Raw genomic sequence first — 17,892 nt, 5'->3', positions numbered from 1 at the left:
ACTCCTTGCAGGAACTTGTATAACTACCAGTTAACATAACGCTTGCCACATAGTAGGTGCTCAATAAATATTTGCTGTATGAGTAAAATGATTGCCAGTATATCCCATTAACTTTCAATAAACAATTACTATTTATTTGATTTATTTTTGAGACAGGGTTTTGCTGTATCCCTCAGGCTGGAGTGCAGTGGTGTGATCTCCTGAATAGCTGGGACTATAGGTGCACAACACCATGCCAAGCTAATTTTGTTTATTTTTTGTAAAGACAAGGTCTCACTATGTTGCCCGAGGTTTGGGACTACAGATGTAAGCCACCACAGACCAGTTACATTTTAAAGCATTACAATGTTCGTATCTGCTTGCTTTATGAATAGAACATTGTCAGATGACAGCACAGTTTTTCCCCCCCACAAATTCTGTACCCGATCGGCTACAAGTTGACCCAGTCATGGTGCACACCAGTTTACAGAAAAATGAAAGCTGATATTTTTATTAGTGTAGGGGGAGAAACGGGTGAATATTAAGAAGTGGAGGCTGGACGTGGTGGCTTACACCTATAGTACCAGCACTTTGGGAGAATGAGGTGGGAGGATTGCTCAAGCCCAGGAGCTCGAGACCAGCCTGGGCAACATGGCAAGACCCTGTCTCTACAAAAAATAAAAAAAGTCGGGTGTGGTGGTGTTATGCTTGTGTTCCCAGCTATTCAGGAAGCTGAGGTAGGAGAATTGCTTGAGCCCAGGAGGTTGAGACTGCAGTGAGTCTTGATCACACCAGCCTGGGCAACAGAGGGAGACCCTGTCTCAAAAAAAAAAAAAAAAGAGTGGAGTAAGGTGAAAGCATCTAATGCAACATTGACTTAGACAAAAGCTATATTATTAGGTTAGTGCAAAAGTTATTGCAGTTTTGCTATTAAAAGTAACTTTTGCACCAACCCAATAGAAACAACCATGATGGCTGGGAATAGTGGCGTGTACCTGTAGTCCCAGCTACTCAGGAGGCTGAGGCACAGGATCGCTTGAGCGCAGGAATTCAAGGCTGCAGTGAACTGTGATTGGGCCACTGCATTCCAGCCTGGGCAACAGAGTGAGACCTTGTTTTTAAAAACAAAAAACAAACCAAAATCACGAATGGCGCCTGATGACTGATGCTGTTTGGATTGATGGGATGTGTCTTAGCAGGGTGAGAGTACAGAGAAAGAGATCTCTCTCCCAAAATACTCATCTTTGGTTGAAGAATAGGCTGACAAGAAGAAAATCTGTAAGGAAAAAAAAAGTTAGATAAACATCAAGTTAGAAGAAAATACTAATGAGTAACAACCAGATGATAATTTTAAACTTTAAGAGTGAAAGTAAAGTTAACGTAGATTTTTTTTTTTTTTGAGATGGAGTCTCACTCTTTCGCCCAGGCCTGACTGCAGTGGCGCTATCTAGGCTCACTGCAAGCTCTGCCTCCCATGTTCACACCATTCTCCTGCCTCAGTCTCCTGAGTAGCTGGGACTGCAGGCGCCCACCACCGCACCTGGCTAATTTTTTTTTTTTTTTGTATTTTTAGTAGAGACAGCGTTTCACCATGTTAGCCAGGATGGTCTCGATCTCCTGACTTCATGATCCGCCCGCCTCAGCCTCCCAAAGTGCTGGGATTACAGGCATGAGCCACCGCGCCCGGCCCAATGTAGATTTTTAATATAGTTGCTGAAAAACCAATATAATAGAACTTTATATGGATGTGTGTATGCCTGTGTGTTGGAGGAATGACATATATTAAGAATCCTTAGTATCAGAGACACAGGCAATTATGAAACGACTCTAGGAGAAAATATCCTGGACAACTGGGAATGGAGAAATTGTGGCCTGTGGGTAAAATAGCATGCTTTTCGGAAGCAAACAGACAGTTAATGCTGGCTTAATCTTCTGCTTAATCTACCTGCCTACCCTTTAGTTCCACACATTGCCATTTACACATTCTTTCAGAAATTCCACAATACAGATGCTTAAACAGTCTCAAGGAAGCGAGCACATATTCAAAACCTGGTGTCCTGTTATCTCAGTTTACATACAAATATGGGTAGGAAGTGACGTATGGAGCAGGTGTCTATCATTTCAGGGAAATGAAAGTCCGTGTGAAGCAGCTGTGATGGGTATATTCGTACTATTTGAAAAAAATTTCGAGTTTTCTGTAGTGTAAACTTATTTCAATGGAAAAATACTGGATTAGATTCACACCTGTCTTGGAACATTCTTCAGAGGAGATGGAAGCTGATTTGGAAGAGCTTGGGGAGCTAAGTTTAGGTCCATATATTTGACTATCTCTAAAAAGCTCCTATTGAGAAGAGTTTAGCATCTTACCTCTCTGTCAGTGTCTCTGTACCATTTATTGCAAGCTTTATTCAATGCAAAGGCTGCTCCAGTTTGATAAGCAGAGATTGTAATGGTGAGCGAGGCCAGATCTGTGCTTAGCCTGGAGCTCATAGCTACCGGAAAAATGGTAACAAGTTTAGTTGCAACACTTTCCTGGAACCTGGTACTCAGAAATAAGCAGACACCAGACACTGATAAGGTTGTCATGGAGAACTACATTCCAATCTTCAGAAATCTATTTCTGCCAGGAAGGGTGGATTCAAATTCTACTGGCTTCTTGAATTTCCACATGTACTTTTTTTCCTCTGAGATATTCTGAAAGATGCCAGGAGATACTGGCCCAGGAAAAATGAATTACTAAAACGCCACGAAGCTGTATGTGCTGTCCTTATGATTTCACTACAAAGAACATGATAATCATTTTCTTAAAAATATGCACCAATAGGAAAAGATCGATTAAAACACCGAGAGGGAATTTCCCATCATGTCTTCCGCACAGCAGAAACTGATGATTCCATCTTTTACTGCTCTGCCCTCACTCTACTGTGCCATTATCAGATTTTGCTGGAAAAAATTCCTTATAATTTTGGGGGGAATTTTTTTTTCTTAAAAGCAAATGCCATTTATTGTGGAACAGTTTATATTTTTCTTTAAAAAATAGATCCTCTCTAAAACATTAGGAAAGGAGAAAAAATTACCATAGTTTTACTATAATAGTCTTTTTTGTTGATTATTGTTTTTTCCCTAGTGATTCTATCTTGCTTTTAAAGTCATCATATAGGCCAGGCGTGATGGCTCACACCTTTAATCCCAGCACTTTGGGAGGCTGAGGTGGGTGGATCACCTGAGGTCAGAAGCTCGAGATCAGCCTGGCTGACATGGTGAAACCCTGTCTGTCTCTACTAAAAATACAAAAATTAGCTGGGTGTGGTGGTGGGTGCCTATAAACCCAGCTACCCAGGAGGCTGAGTATATGACATATATTAAGAATCCTTAGTATCAGAGACATAGGCAATTATGGAGCAACTCTAGGAGAAAATATCCCGGACAACTGGGAATGGAGAAATTGTGGCCTCCAGGAGGCAGAGGTTGCAGTGAGTCAAGACCGCGCCACTGCACTCCAGCTGGGGCGACGAGCAAAACTTTGTTTCAAAAAAATAAATAAATAAATAAAAAATAAAAATAAAGTCATCTTATAAATCATTTTACATATTATTACATATTCTTAGTAAGAACTGCTTACTATACTCCCTGTCAGCTGCTACAGTGTAATCCCTAATTTGCTACTGTTCAATATTTATTTTCTTCTCCATGCTTCTTATTATTACTATTATAAACATAATTGTGAATAACGCACTTTTCATACATAGGATTATTTCTTTAGGTCCGTATGTCCACATTGCCATTAAAATGGTTGTACAAAATATGAGATTGGCTGTTTGACTAACAGCATTGGTTATGATAATTAAAAACTTTTATTTTGCTAATGTAATGCATGAGAAATGATATCTCACTATTATATTCCTTTTATTTTTTGCCTATAACCAACCTTTTGCCTATAATATTTATTGCAAACTATTCCCACTTTGTTGTTTTACTTTCATTTGAGTTTTTTGTTACATTTTAAAAATAGAAGAAAAAAATACAAATATAATTTACCATCTTTACCATTTTAAGTATGCAGTTCAGTGGTAGTAAATACATTTATATCACTTTTTGTTCCCTTCACTCACCCTTTCCCCTTCCCTTACTGGTGTTAGAATTTTTACATAAAAATTTAAGGTTGTAAGAATTAAACTTACTTGATAATTTGCTTTATGTTTTTATATTAATGCATATGTATTTCTAAGCATAGGTATCCCCTGTTCTTAAGATGGTAAATATTCAATTCCCTTTATTTTGGTGAATTTTTAATTCAGGTGAATATATTAAGTCATTAAATATAAAATTAATTAATTTATTTTTGAGACAAGGTCTCACTGTGTCACCCAGGCTGGAGTGCAGTGGTACCATCATGTCTCACTGAAGCCTCAAACTCCTGAGCTAAAGAGATCTTCCTGTCTCAGCCTTTGAGTAACTGGGACTATGGGTATAGTTTTTTAAATTTTTTAAATTAAATTTTTTTTTGAAAGATGGGGTCTGGCTATGTTGCCCAGACTGGTCTCAAACTCCTTACCTCAAGTGATCCTTCCACTTTGGCCTCCCAAAGTGCTGGGATTACAGGCGTGAGTCACTGCACCTGGCCCTGGATTTATTTTTAAGATACACGATAGCTTAAAACTGCTAAACTAGTATTCTCCATGTAAGTAAATAACATCATTTCTTGCATAATCTTATGCTTTCCCATTGACTTCTTATGCTTTCTTTTTTATATATTGAGTTCTTACAAATAATCAGGACTGTAGACTGTGGTACTGTGCCTATAGGTACAAAAAACAGGTACAAAACAGCTTCCTTCACGTCTAGGCATTCACTCTGAAACAAAAAGTACAACTCAGAGTTCTTGCCTTAAACAAACTGATGCTAATTAGTTGGGTAGTCAGGATGTATACATCTGAAATAATGCACTAAAGTAGACCCACATTACTGCATTTCAAACTAGATTCATAAATGAGAGAAAACAAAGGTAAACTTGGGGGAACCACAGGGGTGAGAAAAAGGACTCCAGGAAGTTTTCCCTGGATTTATTCTCTCTCGTTTTGCCCAACCAAAGCATTATGTCTTCCCCAAAATCAGGAACCACAAGCATGACAGCATTCTCTGGTGTGTTAGATGGCAGTTTTCTCTGTGGGTTTTATCTGCTACCTTCTTTGAAGAGATAAAAAGCTGTCAGCCTGTGGAAGGCAGAGTTCTCACGTGACAATTGTGGGTGGTTTTATAGCACCAGGCTGGAAATTTAGCCATTTTGTTTCTTTTGTCTTAAAATTTTCTTTTCCCTGCTGTCTGAAATGTGTCTGTTAAAAAAATTGATTTCTTTCTCTTACACATATTTTTTAAAAATTCAAATTCCTTGAAAGGGAAAAATTTAGTAATTATCAAGAATTTTGGCCTGGCTCAGTGTGGTTCATGCTTGTAATCCCAGCACTTTGGGAGGTAGAGGTGGGTAGATCACTTGAGGGCAGGAGTGCAAGACCAGCCTGACCAACATGCAAAACCCGGTCTCTACTAAAAATACAAAAAATAGCTGGGTATGGTGGTGGGGGCCTGTAATCCCAGCTATTCCGGAGGCTGAGGCAGGAGAATCACTTGAACCTGGGAGGTGGAGGTTGCAGTGAGCCGAGACGGCACCACTACCCTCCAGCCTGGGCGACAGAGCGAGACTCATCTTAAAACAAAAAACAAAAACAAAAAACAACAAAAAAAGAATTCACTACTGTTGATGGAAGGGATTGATGTGTAAATGACAGAGCTGGTGGCCCAGAGGCTCTGGAGTCAGCTCTGGTGTGGGCTCAGTCACTGGCATGTCTTATTGCATAGATAGCAACACCTCTGATGCTTGGTTTTCTTATGACATTTCATACTGCTTTTCTCACAGATAATCATAATCACAATAATAGCTAATATTTATTGAAGTTGGGTGTGGTGGTTTATGCCTTGTAGTCCTAGCTCCTTGAGAGGCTGAAGCCAAAGGATTGCTTGACCCTGGAATTCTGGGATGCAGTGAGCTCTGATTGCACCACTGCACTTCAGCCTGGATGACAGAGTGAGATCCTCTCTCTAAAAAACAGCAAAACAAAACAAAAAACCACGAAAGTTTATTGAGCACTTTATGCCAGGCACCACATCAAGCCCCTTAAATGTAACTTTTAATTTAAACCTCACAAAGACCACATGAGATAGGTACCATTATTGTCCTCATTTTACAGATAAGTAAAACGAGGCCCCAGAGGTTATGTATTTGCATAAAGCCTGGTAGAGAGTAAATTGTGAATTAGTAACTCATCCCAGGTCTATGCAATACTTGTGTCCTTAACTATTGTGGCATACAGGCATGGAATTCATTTAAGTGCTTAATAAATGCCTTCTGACATCTACATGGGAACATTAAATTGTATTTGGGGAAGAATCATTGCAAATTGAAGTAGGCAGGATTTTAGATATTCATACTTTTTTTTTTTTTTTTTTTTTTTGAGACGGGGTCTCACTCTGCCATCCAGTCTGGAGCGCAGAAGCGTGATTTTGGCTCACTGCAATCTCTGCTTCCCTGATTCACGCCATCCTCCCGCCTCAGCTTCCTGAGTAGCTGTGACTACTGGCGTGCACCACCATGCCCGGCTAATTTTTGTATTTTTGATGGAGACAGGGATTCGCCATGCTGCCCAGGTTGGTCTCCTGGGCTCAAGCAATCCGCCTACTTTGGCCTCCCAAAGAATTGGAATTACAGGTGTGAATCTCAGCGCCTGGCTCATTTTTTTTTTTCTTAAAACTCCCCATTCTTTTCTGTTATAGAGACTGGGCCATTTTCTCTTTTCTTCAATATTTTGATGATTCTCAGCTCTAATTGATCATGGTTATTAGAACCAAATGGTATCAGTTGTATCAGTTCTTCATAAAATACTTCTAATTACAACACCTCTCCTCTTTTTCATTTCCAAGCCCTTAAAGAATTATGACATTAGGGTCAGATCAAGCCATAAGCGATTCAGCAGCAAGTAGTGTAAATACATTTGAGAGCTGTGACCCTCAAATAGGTCAGAAGAATATTTTAATGGGATGTGAAGTTGGGAGTTTCAGTGGAGGCATCGAAATACCATCAGTAAGACCAAGACGCAAATTTGAAAGGAAATATTTGACCACAAGGGATACAAATGCTTAAAAATCTTTCTCCCAGACCAAGGATGTAAAACAGTTGGGCTGTTGGAGATGTGAGTGTTTTGGAATGAGCTACTGCTCTGTTGCGTCCCACGCCATACATACCCAGTGCAGGAGAGAAGAACGTGTGCATGCATGTGTGTGTGTGCGTGTGTGTGTGTGTCAGTCATGGGGAGGGAAGTCTTTGACTCTCAGATCTAATCTAGTGAGAAGAACTTCAAAAGCACCACTTGGAAACCTTATATTTGTCTCCTGCAGGTAGGGAAACACAGTAGATTGATGTCAAACTCTGGCTTTGGAAACAGAGAGGTTAAGGATCAAAAGATGTGTTAGACAATATTTTTGAGATGAATGTCAGACTTTTTGTTGCCTGGAGATTGGCCTGCATTTCCAGAGTTTTCCCAGGCTAAGATCGTTTCTTCTGAGCCACATCTTCAAAAGAGATCTGGTTTGGGATTATTCTTAAATTCCTGTCCACTAGACAACACTCTGAGAGTGATCAAACCTAACACCGTCAACGACGAGTAGATAAAGATATACATCGTGTGCCTAAGGTTAGGGTGCCCTGGGAAGAACACATAATCACTTTTGTAGTATTCTGGCTAGAAATGCTTAACCAAATCTAATTGTGAAATACAAGACAAATCCAATTATGGAACAGCCTATAAGTAAATGACTTGTATTCTTTTTTCTTTTCTTTTTTTTTTTTTTGAGAAAGAGTCTTGCACTGTCATCCAGGCTGGAGTGCAGTGGCACAATCTTGGCTCACTGCAACCTCCACCCCCCAGGTTCAAGCAATTCTCCTGCCTCAGTCTCTTCAGTAGCTGGGACTACAGGTGCCCGCCACCACACCAGTTAATTTTTGTATTTTTAGTAGAGACGGGGATTCACCATGTTGGCCAGGATGATCTCAAACTCCTGACCTCCAGTGATCTGCCTGCCTCGACTTCCCAAAGTGCTAGTATTACAGGTGTGAGCCACTGTGCCTGGCCAAATGGCTTGTATTCTTAAAAAATGTCAATGTCACTGAAGCCAAAGTATGGCTAAGGAATTGTTATAGATTAAAAGAGACAAAAAAGACACAAAAACTGAATGCTATATGTGATTCTAAATAGAATTCTGTCCTGAAAGAAAAAAATGATGTAAAAGACACTATTGGGACAGTGGTATATCAGAGTTAAAGTTCCTGAACTCGATGGTTATTCTTTGGCTATATCTTTGTTCTTAGGTATACATGAAGTATTAAAAGGCAATAGGGCATGACGTATGCAACCTACACTCAAATGGTTCTGAAAATAAATTGCATGTGTACGTGTGTAAAGGCAGTGCTAAAACAAATGTGGCAAATTATAAAAATTACTGAATTTAGGTCACAGGTATTCTTATAACTTTTCTGTAAATTGGAGATTATTTCTGTAAGTTTGAGGTTATTGCAAAATAAAAATTAAAAACAAACCATTTTCTGAGCCACTAGCCAAGGTTTGTTTCAACCTCCTCTCCCCAGCCCCTGCCCACATACAATCACGGTCTTCAGGAATATTAATAAGTCCCCGCTAAGACCAGCTAAATCAGAATCTCAGGAGCTATGGCCCAAGGATTTGTTTTAACAAGTTCTCCAGACGGTTCTTATGTGTACTAAAGCTTGAGAAACACTGGTTTAGCCTAGTTAAGAACCATGCTTGGAGTTGGGGTGGGGGTTAACCCCATTGGGCTGTTACACTATGGGGGAAAGGTGGCTGGGTATAGGGGAAATGGCCACAGGATCTGCCTCACAGGAGTGTTAAGATGATAGCGGCTGAGATGGTTACATTCTCCCCTACCCTGCCCTTTTTCCTTTTAGCTTTGACCTAGAGGCCTTAAGGACACATTTTTAGTCCAACATTTCACAACAGGAGGAATATGTGACTAATGTATATTTATTAGAGAGCAAATTCACAAAACTTGCCATACTGAATACAAAGTGATTATGGTGAATTAGCAGAGTCGTTCATTTTTGGCCTAGTGAGGAGTAGTAGAGATTTTTCCTCAGGCATGGCAGGCTGCAGGTTCCGAGCCCTTCCCTGTAGGGAGGCAGCTGAGGCCCAGTGAGAATTCGAGCACAGTGCTGGTGGGCTGGCACTGCTGGGGGACCTGGCGCACCCTCCACAGCTGCTGACCCGGGTGCTAAGCCCCTCACTGCCAGGGGCCGGCACTGGCCGGTCGCTCTGGGTGCAGGGCCGCCCAGCCCGCGCCCACCTGGAACTCGCTCTGGCCCGCAAGCGCCACACGCAGCCCCGGTTCCTGCCCATGCCCCTCCCTCCACACCTCTCAGCAAGCAGAGGGAGCCGGCTCTGGCCTTGGCCAGCCCAGAGAGGGGCTCCCACAGTGCAGCAGCTGGCTGAAGGGCTCCTCAAGTGCAGCCAGCGTGGGCGCTGAGAGCGAGCTAGGGCTGCCAGCACACTGTCACCTCTCACCTACAAGAGCCTGGCCTTGGATGTTCTAATTGGAAGTGATTTGGTATGTCAGATTTGTTGATCTGTCTGAGTAGGGAAAAAGGAATTGGAGATTGATAGAAAGATGGAATGAGGGGGATCAGTGGAGCAGTTTACATGCCCAGTCTTTGGTATGGTAAGGATGCCTGTATCCAGAACTACCTACATAAATTTTCATGGATCAGTGCAAAATAAAATTGTGGGGCCTCTTGTTAAAAAATAATCAAGAATTTCAGGATGGCACCAACAAAACACCAAACCAATCATTGAGCCCCGTGCTATTGCACAGGTTGCAACACCATGAAGCAGACCCTGCCTAAATCTCTTATGGTCAAAAGGAGGCCAGACTTGCTAGAACCCACCCAAGAGGTTGGTTGGCCTGTGGATAACAGTATCAGGGGTGGAGCTGAAGGGGTTGGGAAGAAGTCAGGCTGGGGCAAGCTCTCCCACTTTGAAGAACTGTGCACTGCGAGGTCTTTCAGAGCTTTTAAAATCTTCACCCACATGCCCAGCATAGAACTGCTATTTGACAACCACCTGACAAGAAGGCCTCTGCAACCAGTCAGAGTTTACTAGATGAGCAGTGGAGTCGTGAGGACTGAAATCACAAACCCAGGTCAGAATGATACGTTTGCTCATTTCATCCTGATCCTGCATTCCCTTCCCAACACCCGAGAAGCTAAAATGTGAAGATGTATGGGAAGGAGTAAAAGAGCAGACCACATCCCTCCCTGATGCTGGCCTATTGATCTAAGGAAGTCTGGAATGTGTGTGTGTGTGTGTGTGTGTGTGCGTGTTTTGAGACAGTCTCGCTCTGTCACTCAGGCTGGAGTGCAGTGGCGTGATCTTGGCTCACTGCAACCTCCACCTTGTGGGTTAAAGCGATTCTTGTGCCTCAGCCTCCAGAGTAGCTGGGATTACAGGCATGCACCATCACGCCCTGCTAACTTTTGTATTTTTAGAAGAGATGGGGTTTCACCATGTTGGCTAGGCTGGTCTCGAACTCCCTACCTCAGGTGATCTGCCCGCCTTGGCCTCCCAAAGTGCTGGGATTACAGGCGTGAGCCACCGCACCCGGCCATGTGTGTGTATTTTTAATAACCGAAAATGACAATGACTCTAAATCTAAGAGCTCTCCTTGAAAGATTATTAAAAGACAGAACACGTAGCTTTGATAGAACATTTCCCTTTGTTGAAAGGGAATGATTTAAAACCCATATTTTATTTGCACCTCATGAAGCAGACTGCTCAATAAACCAGTTACTATTAAAAATTATATTTAGGCCAGGCACAGTGGCTCACATCTGTAATCCCAGCACTTTGGGAGGCTGAGGTGGGCAAATCACCTAAGGTCAGGAGTTCGAGACCAGCCTGGCCAACATGATGAAACCCCATCTCTACTAAAAAAAACAAAAATTAGCCAGGCATGGTGGCAGGCGCCTGTAATCCCAGCTACTCAGGAGGCTGAGGTAGGAGAATTGCTTGAACCCAGGAGGCGGAGGTTGCAGTGAGCCGAGATTGTGCCACTGCACTCCAGCCTCGGCAACAGAGAGCGAAACTCCATCTCAAAAAAAAGATTATATTTATTATAAGGCAGGGAGTAAGAAAAGGGATTCACAAAACACTCAGTTGACAGATAATAGATTGCAAACCCTTTCACTTCTAGTATTGATCTAGGGATATCCAAGTGAACACTGAATGTAAATTACCCTGAGAACATCTCCGCTATAAGAACTCGTTACTGAAACTTTATTTTTAGTATAGGCAATCCTTTGGGAGTAAACATTTCAAATATTACACTCTGCTGTATTTATTATCTCTCCCTATGGGTTTTTTAGGGAATGATAACTTGGGCTTTTGCTGAAGTGACTCATAGCCTCAGCACAGGAGACGTTTTGAATATCATTTGGTGGACTATTCTCATCATTCAAAGTAATAAAAATATTTAAGCATTCAAAAATTCTACATTATTTATTATTTCATTTATCTATCAAATATTTATTCAAATCATAAATGGGTACTGCTAGTCCCCATGAGGGGTAAAACATGAATTAGACACTGTTCTCATTTTCAGGATGTTTCTAGTTTGGTAAGACTCAAGATGTACAGATATAACAACAAGGCAAGGTGGAAAGTGTTGAGAGGTACCTTAAAAGGGATGTGCCCTTAGACCAGGCAACTGAGTCCCTGACCTGGGCTCTGAGTTTTACAGGATCTTCTGGATTAAGGGGACACGCTCAACCAGAAGCCTGAACTTCCTCCTCCTTCTAAACTGTGTCCTGAGTGTCCAGAATCTCATACATAAATTCATTTTCCCAAGTATAGAGACAGAAGCTGGAAACGTGGGCCAACTCTCTCTACACTACACCACCTTTTACAGTTTATTAGTTAATTAGCAACCTTTAATATTTAGACTATGTAATAAGGGCCTCTGATACTCTTGGCATGGAAACCCACGAATGTTAGGGGGCAAGTTGGCCTGGCTATGGGAATTCAGGAGGAAGTAGAACTTTGCCTTGGCAGTATATAGGAAGTTCCCCTGGGGAAGCAGAGCTTGGGCATGCAGAGGTGGGAGAAGGGAGAAGAGGAACTTCTAGCAGAGTGAACATCACACTCAAAGACATGGAGACTAAAAGTGCCAGGTTACATGTGGAAAGTCTGGCTTTCCTGGATACCAGGAATGGAAGGGCAGAAACTCAGGTTGTAAAAGGAGAAGGAGACCAGATCATGGATGGTGTGGAATACAGGACATGGTGAGTGAGGGTTTGGCAAACTGTCTCATATTCTTAGTACAGGAGAGTCTATTTAGAGTGACTGACATTCACATCTAACACTCACATCAGCAGGTAGGCCTTACTGTAGACAATAAGCTGTCATTGGAGGTTTGAGCAGTTTTGATGAGATCAACTTTGTAAGTATAAAGCTCTGGCTTGCTATGGGATAGCAAGTGGGAGAGACTGGAAGGGTGGAAACAGGCAACTGTGTAGAAGAGAGCAATGATATAGGGGAAGGTGAAAAAGAGACATTTGAGATAATAGAAAGGAAGAACTAGGTAGAGAAAGAAATAAAAAGTGATCCCAAGACTTTGTATGAATCCCTTGGCCACCCCTTAGGTCACCTCTGTGTGGCCAGCTAACCATCTTTGCCATGCCAACACGGAAGAGTGACCAGCTCCAGTCCCCAGACTATATTGGATACCTCTGTGGGTGTTGAGTGGTGGGTGGTTTGCACCTGTTCATTAGCATAAACAACCACTACTCATTTTGTATGTGTTGTCTGCAGATAGTTTGTGACTTGAAACAAAGATCATTCACGATTTTGATCAATAATTTGGGTACATGGTTTGAAGTTTGCACCTGTTCATTAGCATAAACAACCACTACTCATTTGGTTTTGTTTTTTGAGATGGAGTTTCACTCTTGTGGCCCAGGCTGGAATGCAATGGCGCAATCTCAGCTCAGTGCAACTTCCACCTCCCAGAATCAAGTGATTCTCCTGCCTCAGCCTCCCAAGTAGCTGGGATTACAGGCACCCACCACTACGCCCAGGTAATGTTTTTGTATTTTTAGTAGAGATGGGGTTTCACCATGTTGGCCAGGCTGGTCTCAAACTCCTGACCTCAGGTGATCCCCCCACCTCCACTTCCCAAAGTGCTTGGATTACAGGCATGAGCCACCGTGCCTGGCCAACCACTACTCATTTTGTATGTGTTGGCCACAGATAGTTTGTGACTTAAAACAAAGATCATTCATGATTTTGATCAATAATTGAGTATCCACTGGATGTACAGCACAGTAGTGCCGTGCAATATGGGGAACAATACAATGTAATGCACAGATCTCTTGGATAAAAGAAACTTCCATTTCCAGGGTCATTATGTTGTTCTGTATCAAGCTTTTTAATAACTCCTATGCCCAATGTCTTGGTGGCCCCCAACAGTGATATAATGTGTGTAGACAGAGGAGGGCTGGATTATGTAACAGGCATTTCTAAGTTGTCAAGTAACTTTTTACAAAGGAGGACACATAAAAGGAGATCTGTCAGCTGCATGCTATTACAATGACTGGGTCCAGTTTATCTCAACACATACAGGCTTTGCACTGGTGTTTCCTGGATTCAGTGTCTATTCCCTTCTATCTAGCAGGCTTTTTAAACACGAATTTTTGTTTTTTTGAGATGGAGTCTCGCTCTGTCGCCCAGGTTGGAGTGCAGTGGCGCCATCTCTGCTCACTGCAACCTCTGCCTCCCAGCTTCAAGCAATTCTCCTGCCTCAGCCTCCGGAGTAGCTGGGATTATAGGCCTGTGCCACCACGTCCGGCTAATTTTTGTATTTTTAGTGGAGACGGGGTTTTGCCATGTTGGCCAAGCTGGTCTTGAACTCCTGACCCCAGGTGATCCTCCCGCCTCAGCCTCTCAAAGTGCTGGGATTACAGGCGTGAGTCACCGCGCCTGGCCTTTTGAATTCTGGGCTAATTCTTTCATTTTCTATTATGTGATTATAAGTCTCAATCTAAACCATCTTTGAACTGTAAGACATGTAAGACATCTGACTGTAAGTTACATTTTGGTCTGTTGCACAATTTGACACAACATGCTTCTGCACACCCCGAGTTACTCTGCCTTTCCACAAACTTTGCTCTGTGGGGATTACTTATGTAGCACTTTTAAATTAGGTGGCTGGTATCAAAACCGCCATACAGTTTGCCTCCACCGTGTCTTCTAGAAGGGAAGGGCAAAAGGCTTTTAAAATCATGTTCTAAGAAGAGGGCTACAGAAGCAACAGAGAAGGCGTGGAAAAGTGTCTAGCTGCGTTTTGCTTATAACGGCTGGAGCTTTAAGAGTCAGCAGCTTTAAACGTAAACAAGCCAGGGCTGTCTTGAGCCAGGACCTTGGGCTGATGGGGGTGGAAGGTTAACATCGGCTTGGAGTTAAGGAAGCGCAGGAGGCGCGGCCTCGGGGGCTTAAAGCTCAGCTCCACTGAGCCCTCACCGCCGAAGGTTGGCTACAAAAACCGGCTTGGCCAAGTGACGTTTACCTCCTTGAAGGCTCGCGTCCACCTGGACATCAGCGGACGGGTCGAGTTTCATTAACGCCGCGTACTTGAGAAAAGAAGAGGAAAAAGACCACCCAAACTACATAACGAAGTCGAGATCATCCTCCTTCCCTCACTCTCTTCCTTCCTCTCTTCTACTTTCTTTATCATGCGTTTATTTTTTATTTGTATTTTTTTCCTTTACTTCAACGTCTACCTCTTCCTTGGCCAGCAAATTACCCACCCCGCTCGGGCTCCACCTTTTCATCTCCAGCAGCTCGGGGGCTCTCTCCATTGTGCCCGGGTCCTACAGTGCGCTCGCCCGGCCGCCAACTCTCACCCTCCCTGCCCCCAGCAAGCTTCTTCGCGTTCCCAGGCAGCGCCCTAGGTCCGGCCTCTCCAGGGCGGCCGCACACGCCCGCTCCCCCGCCGGGGTCCCGCCGCCGCCCCTCCAGCGCCGCCCCTCCAGCGCCGCCCAGCGTCGCGTCTCCTAGCGGGCCGGTGCGCCGGCAACGGAGGCTTCCCGGGTGGCCCGGCCTCCTGAGGGTCGCCCCGCCCCGGCCCAGCTCCGCCCCCGGCCGCTGCTCCCTGATTGGCCGCCCCCAACCTCTCCAGGGCTCTTCTCCTCCCCCTCGCCCAATGGGCACCGGCACCTGGTCCAAAAATTCCCCCGAGGGGACCGTGGGGGCTCTGCCACTTCCAGCTCCCGCCGGGCGGCTGTGACGGCCGCGGCGGGTCGCAGAGCGGGGAGTGGACACGGAGTGGGGAGGGGAGAGGGAAGGAGGAGGAGGAGCAAAGGTGTTGGAGAGAAAACTTCAGAAAGGAACAGGAAACCTGCCGGGGAGGCGGCGGCGGCTGCGGCTTCTCTGCGCGCCTGGGCTGCGCTCTTCGCGGGGTGTCCGCAGCTGCGGCTTGGCCCCCGTCTGGCTTCCCCGGCGCGCACGCACGGCTGAGCCGCGACGCTCGGTGGCTCGGGCCGTGCCCTCCGCCGCGGCTCTTGGCCGCTGTAGTCCCGCGCTCCGATCCGCTCCTGCCGCGGCGGCTCCCTGGAGAGAGGGCGGCGAGGGCGCAGGGAAGAGGAGGGTCGTCCACTGTGGAACATGAAGCAGCATGACTGATAAAATGTCCAGCTTCCTCTACATAGGGGACATCGTGTCCCTGTACGCAGAGGGCTCGGTCAACGGCTTCATCAGCACCTTGGGGTAAGCGGGAGACGCGGGCTGGGCAGCGCTCGCGCTCCGGGTCCTGGGAACCCGTCCCTGTCCCTCCTCCGCCGCCCAGTCCTCCCGCTGCCGCGCGCGGTGGCCCGGCCGGGCAGGGTCGGCGCCCGCGGACAGCGCCGTGTGCTCCGCTCTCTCGCTCGCCCGCTCGCAGGAAGCTGCCCTGAGAGGCAAGACTTTCTCAGCAACTTCGTAATCTCAAGCTCAGAGACACATCAGAAAGGAGGAAGTGATTCAGAAGCCCGGAGACGGGCCCGGCGAAGAGGTCTTCGCTGGCTTCTCCCTGGGTTGTTTTGATTAAAATGTGTGCTTGTTTTCCCTGGAAGGTAAAACAAAACACCCCCCTTTTCCACCGTTTCTCGCTACCGTTCTCAGCCCCTGGTCTCTCAGTGCCGGGTTTGAAAGAGCAGTCGATAAAAGTCCGTGGCCTTGGACATGAAACTCAAGCGATGTGGTGAGCCAAAATGTGGCGTTGTCCTGCGGGAGGAGCTCACCGTCCCCTCTTCGCTGAAGCAGTTTCCTTTTGGCCTTGCCGAACGAGGACTCGGCCCACTGGCCTGGGCAGCCCTAGGGGCATCCGCAGCGCTGTGGCCCCTGGACGGCTCTGAGGGCTTCCTGGGTTCTAGAACTCAGACCTGCTATCTCCCCTTCCCAGGCCTTGGCCCACTGAAATGCTGAGCCTCTCTTGGAATTTAGCCAAGTGAAGAGTTCTTGAGATTCGAGTTGGATGGGGGAAAAATATATATACATATATATACACATATATATGTATATATGTTTATGAATGAGGCAAATACATATTAATATATTTATATATTTTATGGATTTTATATATATATATAAACAGTGTGCTAAATGGTTAAATAAGACTTCCTTGTTTTCTCTGTTCTGATTGGGAATAGCAGTGTGCAGTTTAATTGCACGCTGCAGTATGTTTTGATGCACAGGAAATTTTTTGTTACCTCGCTGTTTCAGCACTTAGATCCCCCCGCCCTACATTTCAGGCTGTGGAACTGGTGTTTCCACTCCTACCTCGTTACTGTTTTCAGCTGTTAGGCTTTGGGGCAGATGGCTTAACCTGCAACGACCCGGGACAGTGACTTCCAGCTGTGTTATAACGGAGTGCTGCCCACTAGCCACTGGGACGTGGAAGTCACCAGTACTTCCACAGTTCCTGTTACTTGTGCATTCCCCCAATGAGTGAAAGAAGGGAGGTAGATTTAATTCATTCCCTTTTCCATCAGTGTTACTTTCTTATGCAACTAAAGCGTGGAAGGAAAAACACGTAAGTGCCAAGCGCTTCTGCTGGGTTTGTGAATCATGAGCTACCACTGTTTTTGAGATCATTCATGATACAAGCTCAGTTTCTGGGCCCCCAGCAACATTTTGCAGGTGGACTCTGCTGCTCTTCACCCTCCGTAGACTCTCCAGGTGTGTCTGTGTGATGTAGTAGTTAAGCAGAGGGGGTTCCATGGACAGAATACTTGGGGTTTGAATTCTGGCGCTTCCACTTGTAAACCTTATGACCTTGGGAAAGTTACATAATCTCTCTGTGCCCCAGTCTCCTCAGTTCCACAAATGGGAATAAGCATGGTTTCTACCTCATAGGGTTGTGGTGAGGAAGAAGAGATTAATATATGTAAAGTGCATAGCACGGTACCTGGCACATTATAAGCACTGATGTGTTAGCTGTTGTAGTCATTATCATTGCCTTGGTGACTGTGAGCCATAGTTATATTTGTGGACAAAATAATAACAAGGATTAGGAATAGAGTATAAAACCTAGACAAAGAAAAGAACTTTTTTTTTAGTGTCTTATTCAGCAAAGGTAAGCTTATGGATAACTTATAAAACAAATACCAGAAGGACTATATAGATGGCATATCAGGAAGCTACAAGTTTGAGTTGTGGAGTCGACCCTGATCATTTTAGAGATCAAGAATTGAGGTTAAGAGAAATGAAGTGACTAACCCAAGAAACAGAGGGCATTAATGCCAAA

General features: G+C 44.6%; 1 protein-coding gene across 1 annotated transcript in view; it reads left to right on the top strand.

Annotated features, from left to right (window-relative positions):
- Positions 1-15,373: 15,373 nt before the first annotated feature.
- Positions 15,374-17,892, top strand: part of ITPR2 (inositol 1,4,5-trisphosphate receptor type 2) — a 509,412-nt gene continuing 506,893 nt past the window's right edge. The window contains exon 1 of the mRNA XM_032159871.2: positions 15,374-15,875. Within this exon, the coding sequence (XP_032015762.1) occupies positions 15,784-15,875 (92 nt within the window). The 5' untranslated portion in view covers positions 15,374-15,783. The remainder of the gene's footprint in view (positions 15,876-17,892) is intronic.

This window comes from Hylobates moloch, unplaced genomic scaffold (genome assembly GCF_009828535.3).
Source record: "Hylobates moloch isolate HMO894 unplaced genomic scaffold, HMol_V3 SCAFFOLD_8, whole genome shotgun sequence".
Lineage (NCBI taxonomy): Eukaryota > Metazoa > Chordata > Mammalia > Primates > Hylobatidae > Hylobates > Hylobates moloch.
Note: the sequence above shows the minus strand (reverse complement) of the source record. Positions and strands in the feature narration are given on the sequence as shown.